This window comes from Phragmites australis, chromosome 5 (assembly GCF_958298935.1).
Source record: "Phragmites australis chromosome 5, lpPhrAust1.1, whole genome shotgun sequence".
Classification (NCBI taxonomy): domain Eukaryota; kingdom Viridiplantae; phylum Streptophyta; class Magnoliopsida; order Poales; family Poaceae; genus Phragmites; species Phragmites australis.
Window position 1 is genome coordinate 38,327,770 of NC_084925.1, and position 13,411 is coordinate 38,341,180.

Here is a 13,411-nt window from a genome sequence, read left to right on the forward strand (position 1 = left end):
CTGGATACGTGGCTTCTCTGCAGACACCAACACGCTGGCCGGCTTCAGTGCGCCTGCAAGCATGAAGAACCAAGATTTTTTTTTCTAATTGGCCAGGAGCTTTGTTATTAGAAAAGATAATACTGCATCCGAACCAGTCTTAGAACTTGAACTCCTGTGGGCAGGAAGGTCAAAGGACCAGTCCACCAGTGTTGAAGAATTGCTGGCATGGTTCCAGCCTTCCAGGTCAAGTATGGGAGAAATTTTCTTGTGTAACCATTGTCATCCTTTTGAGGGCGCAGATCGAATCGAAACATGTGCAAATTAACCAAACTTTGAGAAAAAAGGTAATTGGGTGCAACTTAAAATGCATGGTGATTAGGACTGGCAAAGCGTGAGCTTGAAACATGACAGGGCATTTTGGATAACACACAGGTTTTCTGATAAGATAAGATTCGCCTAAGTGGGTGCCTGGGTGGTATGGGGGGCAATTTTATCTTTTCTATCTATCGGCGTCTGACATTATAGCAACATCCAGGGGATCCCCGTGAAGAAAGGTGATGATAAGATGTTCCGCGCGATCAATCAGATCGAGTCAGGTATTAACAATTTAGCTGGAGCTGACCCGGTTGTCGATAAGCTTATTTCATCTAACAGCCTGTCAAAACAAGAAGAAAAAAGAAGAAGACTTCAGCTGTTCACCTGCTCACCTCTATTCCCAGAGTTACCATCTCATTCTAATTCCATCATACAAAAGACAGCAGCATCCACAAATCGAGGTGAACCTGCCTGGCGCAATCAGAAGAGATTTAGAAACACTGATATTTTCTTCCCCTATTTTTTTGGGAAGAGAACATTTGAAAACGGGCTAAACTGGGCCAAGCCAGAGTATGAGGCCGCTCGCACCGTAGCAGAGCTGTCAACGCCGACCCGGGCCTTCCAGGCGAGTGGCAACGGGCGATAAATCCGATTTTTTATTTTTATATTTTTATTTCGAAATTTGCAAATATGTGCGTTCATTTGCAATTTTTGAAAATAAAAATATATAAATAAAAAATCTGATAAATCCCGCTGATGCCATCGTTTTCACCACATCTCTTCTCTGCGTGCACTCAGCGTGACTGGTGTCCATTTCTTTGTTTACGCCTGCAAGGTCTTTTGTTTATTCGGCAGAAGTAATATACGGCGCTAGTACTAATGGCAAGGGAAATTTTATGTTTGCCACTAGGAATGGATTTTCTATACTTCGTCGTTGATTTGCTAATTTCATTTTTGCCATAAGATCGAAAGAGTATACTGAAAATTACACCTATGATCTTATCAGAATTCTTCATATCGATGCCGGATGAGGATCCCCTAACTTCACCACTCGACGTATGGGTCTGGACCCATACGTTAGTGATGAAGTTACAGTGACGTTGAAGTTAGAGGATACTGATCCATCGATGCCATGGCCAAAACAAAAGCAATTGCACAGTTGCTGCCGAAGGGTGATTCCTCCTCACCTGAAACATGGGGGTCAGAGTGCTACACCAGGCTTCTGCATGCCTGCAACAACTGGACCTTTAAGGAGATGAAGCTTCCACCGCTTGATGCAATTTCACATATACGGCTGCAGTTCGAGATTAACAAGCACCTTAGAACCAAAAGGCAAAAAGATGACAACTGCAAGTAATAAGATGAGGTAGAGCAGGAAACAGCATGCACCTTCCCCATGGTTGATTTTCCAACGATGAGATGAACACCGCTAGCCAAGAGAACCAAATTGGAGGAGTTGATATTGATCATGAACCAGCTTTTCCTGAAAAGGCAACAGACAACAGATTTGTATGTTACCTAGTGGACAGTGCGTCATGGCAACTTAAACTATTTCTATTGTAGAATCAAGATCCTAAGTTCTTTTGTACAAAGGAAAAAAGAATGGCAGGAGTTCTGCCACTGCAAAGAGTAGGAAAGTCAAATATTTACAGAATAGCCCCATTAGGGCAGAGTACTAGACAATTTCATATCCTATTACACTGTTCCAAGATCCGACAAATAACATCCAGTGGCATGATATCATTCTAATTCTTCCTCCACGACCACTCTGAATGGCAACGTGAGATCATTCTTTATTCTGTGCACCACTTGTAGTAAACTTAACGAGGTTTTATCGAAAAATCTTACGACCGCTCTTTTCCAATGTTTCGAGCAGTGTAGATTAGTGTGTGGCATAGATTCTTCTCTTTCGGTGTCCCTCATGATTTAGCCTTGTACAAGCTCCTAAGGTTTAGTTCATACTTACACTATCGACTGTTGATTGATAGTGTAAGTATACTAAGTAAATAAAACAGAAGGAATAGGATAGTAAGAAAGAAAACCAACCTTTCAAGTATTTCTCAAAAACATATGCTCAAAAGTTGACATGTTTTGCAGTATTGAACCTTTTCCATTCCACAAGCATGCCTCACGGGCTTAGTAATGAAAGACTGCAACAACAAATCAAATATGATCAGAGACACCATCAGCAGAAAGAAAATTGTCCTCGTATACAGAAGACCAGCTGCACTTCATAGAATCACAAAACATTTTGTGTAAAAGACTCTTCAAACTCAAATCCAAGGAGGCATCACACCTGCAATTTTGTGGTACCCTCCATGACAATGCTCCAAATCTTTTTAAGCTTGGTGGCATAGACATATAATTCCTCCAGTCTTCCATCATGATTCTTAGATCATGAATTTTGTTCCGCAGTCCAATACAACAGTTAGCATGCATGGTGCAAACCTTGTTTAAATCTCTGCTTGGCTCACAAATGCCACCAAAGTATGTAGTACTTAAGAACTTAATTGTCAGACCAATATTTGTGATGTAAGGATCATGCTTTATGAAATTAAGTACATCCTGATCATGGTATCCAGGATATCTCAATCGGGAAGAATACCAAAACTTGTAAAACTCTATGCTTTGATTGTTTGACTTCACATAGTTGAATCCTCCATTGGCTATGTTCCTCAAGTCAGTTGCATTGCCTACGTAGTGATCACATGCAATCTGAAAGTCCCCATCAGGATAAAAGTATGGAAATGGATTACGGAACCACATGATGTCGGCATCCTGAAATGCAGGGGAAAATCAATGGTTATAACAAGTGAAACTACCAATAGGAAACTCACAGTGAACAGTTGGAAAGCTGAATATTTATGCATTAGAACAGGATGTAACGTAAAGGCACAAATTTACCGAGAAAACGAAGCTGTAACCTTTTTCAAGCACTAGCCGCAAGAAATCCAGCCTTTTCCACATCATCTCCAGATACCCAGTAGTCAGAAACCTCTTCTCTTGAGAAAAATCCACATCCTCAGTCACAAGAGCAAAGCAATAGGGGTGGATCTTAACACATCGTCTGTATGCCTTCCAGTCAAATGTTACTATCACAAGATGTCTCAAAAGTGAACTAGTCCTAACACCACGATGGAAACTTTCAATGAAAAGATCTATCACTGAGCCTGGAGAAGCCCATGCAGCATTGAGTGTTGTCAATATTATGGTCTTGTTGGCCATGGAAGCCTCCTGCAGAACTAGCTCAAGTCTGAGATCTTCACTGTCCTACAAGGATAAATGTATTAATTCATACACAAAGTTACAAGCTCTGCCTCATGAATCAACTTTTGAAGGCATATTACTCAGGAGGCAAAATTTGGAAGTAACTGCATTCCTGGAGCATACTAGTAACAAGCACGTCAGATTTATTGTTGACATTTAGAAAAAAATCACATTCCAGGTGAAAGTATATTGAAACGCTGAGGGAGATGATAAAAATTTGTTAGCAAAATTTTTACAACGACAACACGAATAACGTTTGCCTGTTCGCACGAGAAATGCACTCATGTATTTTTAATTCAGCTAAATAGCACAAGGACAAGAATTTGATACTTGTTTATTCCACTCAGCATAAGGAATCTCCGAGTGAGAAATAGGCATAAGAAAATCAACTATCATAAAAAATGACCAGTCTGTCCAACAAGGCAACAACGTTGACATATATTAGCATATCAGAAAGTTGCATGATCTCAAAGGGAACCCACCCAAACACCACTATATCACGGTCAGGGATGCAGGAATTGTTAGGTCTCGGATGCGAAATAAACAACATCAAGCAGGTTGAGCGCGCAATTCGGGGCTCCAATAAATACTAACAAACACGAAAGAAGCCTAAAAAAGTACTAAGACAAGGAACAACCCAGATCACTACGTCGCTCGGTCGCTGTCAGACGCAGCACGAAGAATTAACAACTTTAGCGAGGGAGAGGAGGAGGCAAACCCACCAGATCGCCGGGGGGCATGGGATCGACGTCGCCGTTCTCATCGGGGACCAAAACCGGAGAATGCGGGGGATCCCACTCCCGCAAGGGCCGGCGCGTCCATGCTACATTCGCCGGCACCGTAGCCCATACAGCGGCGCGATACAGCACGGCGCAGGGCAGCGCCACCGCGGCTGCGAGGAGGAGCACCGCCGCTGCTTTCCGGAACGCCGAGGCGCGCGGCGGCGGCGGCGAGTGCCTGCGTCCGAAGTGGCGGAGGGAAGTGACCGAGGGATGGTTCAGGGTTTGACGCGACGGCCTCCCCATTGCAGGCGGGGGAAGACGGCGGCCCGGCGGGCGGCCACCGACGCAGAGGAGAGGGCTACGCCGAGTCACCGAGCGATTCAGTGCAACGGCTGTGGAAGGCGTAAACCAATGTAAGTTCGTAAACGGACTTAATAGGCGAAGAGTGGTAACCGCGAAGGCGGATACGGCTTTGCCTACGAGGAGAGAGAGAGAGTCCGATAGTGCGAACCGCACAGGCCTGTAGCGGCGAGTGGCGCACGTGAGAGTGGACACTGCCAGATGTGCCGCCGCGTGCGAGGTCATCGGCTGCTATTTTTTAATTTGTATTTAGTTAGAGAGCGATGTAATATAAAATAATTTTATCTATATATTTTAAAATAAGATGATTAGATGCTTATTTAGTAGATGGGATAAAATAAACTTATTTAAGGATATCGGGTTCACTGTCAGTGTCACGTCTCGAGTAGGATGACTACGTCTATACGTTTTTTTGGAAGACTTCATCTGAAATATTAAAAGAATTTTCTCTGATTCCGAACCATTCAAAATTATCTAAAGATTTTGTTCACAATTCTCAAAATATTCTGTTCACAATTTCTCATACCTCACGATGCTTAGAATTATCTTTTATTTTCTCTCATTTAAAAACTAGCTCTCCAACATTTTCCTACACATAAGTAAGATTTTCCTCCACGTTAGCTTCATCCTACCCCTATCCACTTCTCTTCTCTACGTACCATAGTAATAAGAGCTGTCTGCTATCTATAATCATTGGAGTTGCCCTGAGGCAATCCATCGCCGCTCACGCTCGTCCCGAGCGAACACACATGTACCACCTCTACAACTATGCAAGCCATGCAACGTTTGACTCTTATGGGACCTACATGTCATTTGTAAAACATTCTCCAGAATGTATTTGGTTTTGGAGAAGGTTTCGTAGAGATGTATCATATAAGCAGATTAAGTGGAGTGATATTTGGTGAAAACAGAGTGTTTAGTTGTATATATTTTGACAGATTAAGCTGGATTTTTTATTAGATAGCCAAATCTAAGATCACGTGAACAGACACAAGAATTAACACTGAGAAGTGATCTTTATTTATAGATTATAATAAAACTATATATTCACACTCACTGAATTAAATTGTAACAATAAATATATACAATCAAATAGACTTATTTTTACGATTCTAGTCAGGAAACCAAACACAACCCAAGTTATTCGTCCAAGTCATACAGTCACAGCCGCACAGGGACCGTACAGCCAAGCCGTTGGTCACATCTAACAACCGCGGGTGCCAACGAACTTTGCTTTCTCCTCTCCGCATGTTCTCCTCCTCCCCTCCTCTCGTAGTCCATCCCTTGAGCCTCCTTTCTGCAGCTCCGGATCTGAAGGGCTGCGGAGTCGCAGGCGGACGAGAAAAGCGGCTGCTTCTTGGTGCGCCTGTGGGAGTCCGGGACCGAGACGTGAGACGTCGCGTCGCTCGTTTCGGAGACGCTAGGGGAAGCTCGATCGAGGGGGTATGGATGAGTTGCCGGGGGAGCTGTGCCTCAAGATCTTCCACCTCCTGGATCACCAGTCCCTCGCCGCCGCTCCCCAAGGTCTGATGCTTCATGCTTCCGCCCAATTCTTGCGTCGCAGCACGGCAGCATGGCACGACCGCTTGCAATTCTTGTGCAATTCTGAATTTCCCCGTGGCCTGAAAGCTGAGACCGAGTCACAGTTTGTTCAGTTACGTTTAACCTTAACATCGACTGTGCTGCTCCAAATCTCAGTTTGCAGGAAGTGGAGGACGTTGACCTGCGACGACGAGCTGTGGCGCAAGCTGTTCGACGACAGATGGGGAGCGGACACCGCAGCGTTCTACGCGCCGGAGGGTTCCAGGTCCTGGAAGGACGCCTTCGTCGTGCAGGACCGATGCGACCGATACGGACTGTAAGCTACTGCACAACATTACTCACCGATCTGCCACTACTTCGCTTCTGGTGGCAGCATTTGTCCAAGCATCCTCCAGTTCAGGCATTACATACATCACCATTGCAAATACGCGACTTGGAGTGTGACCACAACGTATATTTTCAGGGGCGTCAGGATTATCAGGGAAGGAAGCGACTACTACCTCATCTACCAAGGCGAGATCCAGAGATACTTGGGCTCGCGGCAGGACACGGACTGTGACGGCAAGAACGCTCCGCGGCAGAACACCGAAGACGAGCAGCGGCAGGTATTTGACCGGATCCTGTTCTTCCTGGGGGATATGGAGGCAGCCTGTGCAGATGCCAAACGCGTGAAAGCGTGAATGTGTTGCCCTGTCCAGAAGCACATTGTTCTACGCCTGTGTGAGTCTTGTTAATTTGCATAGCTCGTCTGTATGATTCTTGTTAATTTGCATGGCTCGTGCATAGTACAAGCACACTGTCATTTTATGCTGAAAAACAAGTTAACATTCACCGGACATTTTGATTCAACTACAGATTCATCTGAAGGGTAAATTAGTTTGTTCGCTTTTTAGCATAACCGCATATTTTGCTTTGTCCGGCGTTTTCCTCTGCCAATGCGCGCACAACACCAGAGTGACTGTACCAAAATGTTGGGCAAGGGCGACAAATGAATAAATTGTCACATTCTCGTCTGGAAACAGATTCATCTAAAGGGTAATTTGACATGTTCGCCTTTTAGCATCATCTCATTTGCTTCATATGGCATTTTCCTCTTTCAATGCAGACTGTACCAAAATGTTGAGCAAGGGCGACAAATGAAAAATGAGTTCCACCATTTTCTAACAAATTGTCACATTCTAATCATTTTCAGATTGAAAAATATATTAATCGGCCTCTTCTGATAGATGAGGATAAGACTATCCCCAACCATTTTTACTTCATTTTGTTCCCTTCTCGATTCCCTTCCCTGTTCCTATTTCCTTTATTTTTATACATGTCCAACAGCTTTCTTTCGAAAGGAATCATTAAAGGAAAGAAGAGACAATACCATCCTGAAAAAAATGACATTAAGAATCCCTTCGTGATAGAAACCGTAAAGAGAAACCGTTAGAACATTGAAGGGAATATAAATCCCATCGTGAAAGAATTTTAACCTCTGAAGAGAAACCGTTGAAGATAGTCTAATAGAAGATGAGTTCAATGTCAGCTACAACTACCGAGTCAATGATAACATGGGTGACAGCGCAATTGCACACTGTGTTGCTGAAACTCAGATGTGGCATGCCTAGGATGTTACTGTACCAATGGTAACATGGGTAAAACTGTGTTACTGATAGATGCTTCTGTTGAATCAGCATTTGAGAGCAGCTCTTGCCATTTCTAAAGCTCCCTCGTAGGTCTTGTTGCCCCCAATGAAGCCACTCATATGGACAAATACACATCCGGGAATGCCGGTTTTTGTCGACAGTTCCTCGTCTCTCGTGCCCCTCCACTTTTCTGGGAGAGCCTTTCGGCTCTCAAACCTATCAGGAGGAACAGCAACAGCTTGCACTCGCCAACTTTTGCTCCGCTCATCCTGCAATTATGTTGCCAAAATAAAATAAATGCGCAGGATTGGTTTTGGAGCACAAGTAACCATGTTAGGAAGAGAAATTAACAAACATGTTCAAAGGATTTATCACAAACACTCTAACTCTATTAGTTAGGACATGACAAAGTTGCTCGAAAAAATAAATGACATGACAAAAGAGTTGTTCACTTGTTCAGATTGAATATGAAGCTATTAGACAAATAAGACAGAACATGGGAGAAAGTGGAAACACTAATTACTACTCTCAACAATCAGTAAAGAATAAGGGCTCCTTTGGAAAGCATGATTGGAAAAACACAGGAATAGGAAAAACAAAGGAATATGATAGGGTGGCAAGTGAAAAACAGAGGATTGAGAAACATTAGGAATAGTAGGAGATTCATTGTTTGGAATGCAGGAATGGCATAACACAGGAAACCAGCTAATAAGAAATGCAAATATAAGATTATATTTATGTAAGCATAATAGAGTACTTACATTAATGGACTTCTGCCAGTATTATATATTGTTATGGTATAACATTTTTCTTTGAGGAAAACGGTATGGATAAAAAAAAAGAAAAAAGAATTCACTGTGCTGATCTGTTGGCCTACATCATTCTTATCCCTTCCTCCTGTGTACATCATTCTTATCTCTCTCTCTCTCTCCACCACAGCTGGAGCTGGCAGGCTCTCGGCGAGCGGCGGCCCAAGGTGAGGGCACAGAGCGCTCGATCTGTTGCGGTGTGTGCGACTCGAGCAACTGCAGCACTGGCCTATGGTGCTCCTTCGGCAAATCGACACCACCAATATGTTCCACTTGTAGATGGGATTACATTTTCGTGCTTCATTGAGACTCTCCGGTCCTCCCTCGCCGAGTCGCTGGTGACTGCCTATATAGCTCCTGTTGTTACTGCTTCTTCATCAGTGTCTAATGACGAGCAATTTGCCTCGATCCTACGAGAGCCAACCAAAAAAAGAGATCCGAGTGGATTGTTCGTTTCCTGTGGTTTTCCTGTGAAAGTTGAAAGATAGAAAAGTTCCCTGTGTTTCCTACGAACCAAAGGGCTCTAAAATACCCATTCCAGAGGATTGTGAATTCCTACGTTTTTCCTTTGAAAATCCTGTGAACCAAAGGGGGCCTAAGTGTACAGAAAATTGGTTGTACACCAAACTAAGCTGCGTCAAGAAATACTGAACAAATTATAGTCAGCATAGGGCAAGCAACTCCTTACCTGATACAGCACATAATTGGTCAGGGGATCAATCTTCAGCTCCTCTTCAAGCTCAAATAGATGAAGTTTCCACTGTCATTATAGGATAAATGTTCAGGTTACATGTTTCAAAGTCCTAGCAATACAATTCAATATGGCAGAAAATTATGAATGAAGACAAAGTACTTCCTGAAGCAAGTCTGAAGACATAATATGACTAAATTAAAGGTCTAATTGCAATAAGCAAAAAAGTCAGCGGAGATTTGAAGCTGGTACATATAGCACAAAGCCCACAAGTAATTTTCTTGGTGCAAGATTTTTCGAATGTCGTAAAATGCCATGATTTCAGGAAGATGCCACATAACATTATGGACATGAAAGACGATAACACGAGCAGGAAGGCATAACATTAATGGCTCTGATAGTATCAGAATCCAACATACCAAAAAATCAGATGTGGATGCCGATAACCAGTTTGATGTAGTTAAAAAACAGGTCAAGATCTTACCGGGCAGAATCTATCCAAAACCATGATCTCTCCACTTGGATCAACATTTCCTCTTGATAACAAACACTCCAGAACAATAGATCTTGCAGGTAACCATGATTTAACATGAAAGCGAACAGCCTGGCAGTGAAGGTGGATAATATTGTCATATTTAAAGAGGAGATAGCAAACACACAATGTGACAACAAAGGTCTTATGCAGTGAATGAACAGTACATGGGCATAGGTCAAATACCTCCATAAATTCACCTCCAGTGAGCATCATTGCCTGTTGAAATGCCACATTCTCCTTCTCAGGTGACTGGTCTGGATCAGTCCAATCCGGATTAAGACGTCCAACGCGAGAAGACAAGTGTGTATTGTTCACATACTTTGGTGGCTGGTCGGTGTCATATTGATTTATTCCATTATCAATTGCATCAAGTGCCTGTTAAATGAAAGAGGCATTACTTCTTTGTCACATCAAACATAAATGGCAAAACACATAAAGACATGGATGAGCAACAAAGCACAACTAGATATGTGTCCCAGGAAGTTAATGTCAGATGATAGTTTAGCAATTGAAGCTAATTATTGATACAAATGCAGCAAAGAACCATGGTGTTTGGCTCATTAACACTTCTTTTGTTTTTTTTAAAGAAGGTAACAAATCTTGTCACCTACATAAATCAAAATAGTTTATACTAAGATGATAGGCACTGAGGCAGAGCAAAGTAAGACTGGCAACAACCCTAATTCCAGAATGAACCCCTGAAAACCTTATTAAGCCCATAACTTCCCATCCAATAAGAAAAAGCTCATTAGATGCTGGTATTTCATAAGTTCACAAAATACAACAAGAATAATCACTGTAGGAAAAAAGAACTTAAGCCCTCAATAATCGACTGGTGGATCCCAATAAAATTTCTCAGAAGCTATATCAGACTTACAAGCCCTAGAAACGGTTAGACAAAAACTCACCAGTTTTGTTTTGCTTGTTCTTTGAGAAAAGACGAGGGTCAGCCTATTCGTTACTTATAATATACCGAAAGCACTATACTTAGCTTTTATGCCTGGTTATGTTATAAGATTCACACCTCAACAAAGCTTTTATATATTGCAAGATACAAGCGGTGAACATCTTCATGATCCTCATTAAGCCCAAGCTCCTTTGCGATTATCTCTTTACCAAAATGCTGCAACAACAGGACAAGTTTAGATGATAGATCAATCTATTTCTGCCAATAATGAAAGATAAAAAAAAACTACTAGACTAGCAGTCACAATCTCCAATTTGCAACTTGTAGAGAGAATTGCCTATTTGCCACTGGAAGATACCGTGGTGTCCTATTTGCCACTAGAAGATACCGTGGTGCCCTATTTGCCACTACACAAAATGAACTTCCTTATTTGCCACTACTTCTAATTTATATTCCTTCCTCGCCATTTTATCGAGAAAAAAGACATTTGCCCTTGGAGAGCCACCGACAGTTAATCAAAGTTTTGGGCTATTTAGAGACCGAATCATACAATATGATGTACTAGAGAGTTGTACAAAAAAAATTATCTCCTGATTTATTCAATACCGTGGTCAGCAAACAACACGACTTTAGAAATTCATATCTCCTGATTTATTCAACACGACTTCAGAAATTCATATCTAAAGAAATTTTTTACAACTCTCTAGTACATCACATTCTATGATTCGGTCTCTAAATAGCCCTAAACTTCGATTAACTGTCGGTGGCTCACCAAGGGCAAATATGTCTTTTTTTTCTGGGTAACATGGCAAGGAAGGAATGGAAATTAGAAGCAGTGGCAGATAAGGAAGTTCATTTTGTACAATCGCAAATAGGGCACCACGGTATCATATAGTGGCAAATAAGCAATTCTCTCCAACTTGTAAGCTTCAATAACCTATAGTACATTAAGGCAAGGTTGTGCGTACAAAATAAAAGGTTTGCTATGAAATATTGTAACATCTGTCACTATATGGCCCCAAGAATCCACCTGATGCTGTGGTGCAGTTTAGAACCCTTTAGCATATGTTACCAAATTTCATAACAACGATTCCATCTTAGAGGCCTTCATTCATCATTATATATTTATATCTAAGTGTATGCTCAGGAGCTATCCATAAAAGAATTCAGAATCGGCATTGTCCATGAGGAGTACCTTGTAGACAAGCCCAGCACTGCTAAGTTTCGTGTTAAATCCATGTTCAAAGACCTCGTTGAAGCCCTTCTGGTGATGATCATAGCGATGGCAGCTGGGATCATAGACACCACCAACATCAAGCACGGCATCCAGTGTATCAAGGATCTACAGCAAAGTATAATAAGAGAGGGAGGCATAAACTTGAGTGCAATTACAGGATACGCCAAATGCAAAGTATATGTCTCTTGCAGTATCATACACAGCTACATGTCAAGTTTTCTTATGAGAAAACACTTGAGCAATGACACACGGGTGCCCCTTTTTACAGAATGTAGTGATTCATAACCTCACTCAACACTATTTATCGCACTTATATACTGACAACAGACTTAATGGCAATGAACTGAAGCATCATACCGCTATGTATGCGAGGGCAATTCAACAGCGTGTTAAACCAAGCTACACATCTAACATATGCAGTAATGCAAATAGGCCAAATTCATGTCCCAGATAGCAGGAGGTAACATGCATACTCAACAAATTTATAAGGTGTTGGGGAGAAAAACACCCTTATCCATTACTCTGATAATATTAGTGCACACGAGCACACGAAATTTGGAAATAAACACACTATTCAGCTACCTAAATTCGAGTCTAGCAATTTGGTACGCGCAGGCCTATACAACCCAACAAGTCCGTCAAATTTATTAATTCTCGCATACAAACCGGAAGCCAGGGCTCCAGACACAGGCAAACTTCACCGGCTCAAATCATTTGAGAGAGATAAAAGCCAACGATATTCGAAAAAAACAAAAAAAAAATTGGGGGTGAACCCAGGAATGCTTGGCTAATCGAGCCGGTAGCGAAGGGAGAGAGAAAGACCTGGGAGTCGCGGGTGCGGACGACGTCGGCGCCGGCGAACTGGGAAGTGAGGCGGATGAGGAAGCAGCCAAGCGCCTCGTCGCAGTGGAAGCTGCCGTTGTGGGTCCCCACGCGCTTGCCGCTCCCCGCGCCGTTCAAGGAGTCGCCAGCGGCGGCGGCGGACGAGTAGACCCTCAGCCTGTTCGGCGAGGCAGCGGCGGCCGGTGCGAGAGACGCTATGGTGGAGAAAGGGTTCCGGATTTGGGATCGCCCGAGGCCGAGGAGGGGAGACGTGACGGCTCGTTGCGACAGCCTCCAGGCGGCGAGCATACTAGTCTTCCCGTGCGGACGGGAGGGTGGCTGAGGTAGGGTTTTGAGGGGGTGTTGCTGTTTCTATGTTTTTCTTCACTCATGGCTTTTCCCATTTTTTACGTGAATTTATAGGTACATACCGAAATTAGGTGCTCCTTATCACAAAATGGAGAGTAGAACATGAATATGGCATTCCTTATCACAAAATGGAGATGGAGATATTGGGGCGTCTAAATGTTTCGTCAACCGAAAAATCATTAGGCAGAAGAAAGGGATTTTGAGGATATGAACACCTTCGATTCA

At 42.8% G+C, this 13,411-nt stretch overlaps 3 protein-coding genes across 4 annotated transcripts; 1 reads left to right on the top strand and 2 right to left on the bottom strand.

Annotated features, from left to right (window-relative positions):
- Positions 1–1,089: 1,089 nt before the first annotated feature.
- On the bottom strand, positions 1,090–4,676 carry LOC133917667 (uncharacterized protein At4g15970-like). Its single transcript, XM_062361544.1, has 6 exons — positions 4,287–4,676; positions 3,202–3,567; positions 2,594–3,075; positions 2,344–2,447; positions 1,687–1,780; positions 1,090–1,591 (listed from the first exon to the last, which is right to left on the bottom strand). The coding sequence occupies exons 1-4, from the start codon at positions 4,587–4,589 to the stop codon at positions 2,426–2,428; spliced, it is 1,173 nt and encodes a 390-aa protein (XP_062217528.1). The 5' UTR covers positions 4,590–4,676; the 3' UTR covers positions 1,090–1,591; positions 1,687–1,780; positions 2,344–2,425.
- A 1,144-nt stretch (positions 4,677–5,820) lies between these two features.
- On the top strand, positions 5,821–7,080 carry LOC133919534 (uncharacterized). The gene is made up of 3 exons (XM_062363952.1): positions 5,821–6,170; positions 6,345–6,504; positions 6,652–7,080. The coding sequence occupies exons 1-3, from the start codon at positions 6,092–6,094 to the stop codon at positions 6,866–6,868; spliced, it is 456 nt and encodes a 151-aa protein (XP_062219936.1). The 5' UTR covers positions 5,821–6,091; the 3' UTR covers positions 6,869–7,080.
- A 474-nt stretch (positions 7,081–7,554) lies between these two features.
- On the bottom strand, positions 7,555–13,194 carry LOC133919533 (MYG1 protein C694.04c-like). Of its 2 annotated transcripts, XR_009909928.1 has the most exons (8): positions 12,818–13,194; positions 11,954–12,100; positions 10,876–10,974; positions 10,035–10,226; positions 9,801–9,920; positions 9,314–9,385; positions 8,578–9,202; positions 7,946–8,085 (listed from the first exon to the last, which is right to left on the bottom strand). XR_009909928.1 is itself a non-coding variant. In XM_062363950.1 (7 exons), the coding sequence occupies exons 1-7, from the start codon at positions 13,124–13,126 to the stop codon at positions 7,861–7,863; spliced, it is 1,164 nt and encodes a 387-aa protein (XP_062219934.1). In that variant the 5' UTR covers positions 13,127–13,194; the 3' UTR covers positions 7,555–7,860. The 2 variants fall into 2 exon arrangements, 1 of the variants encoding a protein (XP_062219934.1); XM_062363950.1 differs by lacking the exon at positions 8,578–9,202 and having other exon boundaries at positions 7,555–8,085.
- Between the last annotated feature and the right edge of the window lie 217 nt (positions 13,195–13,411).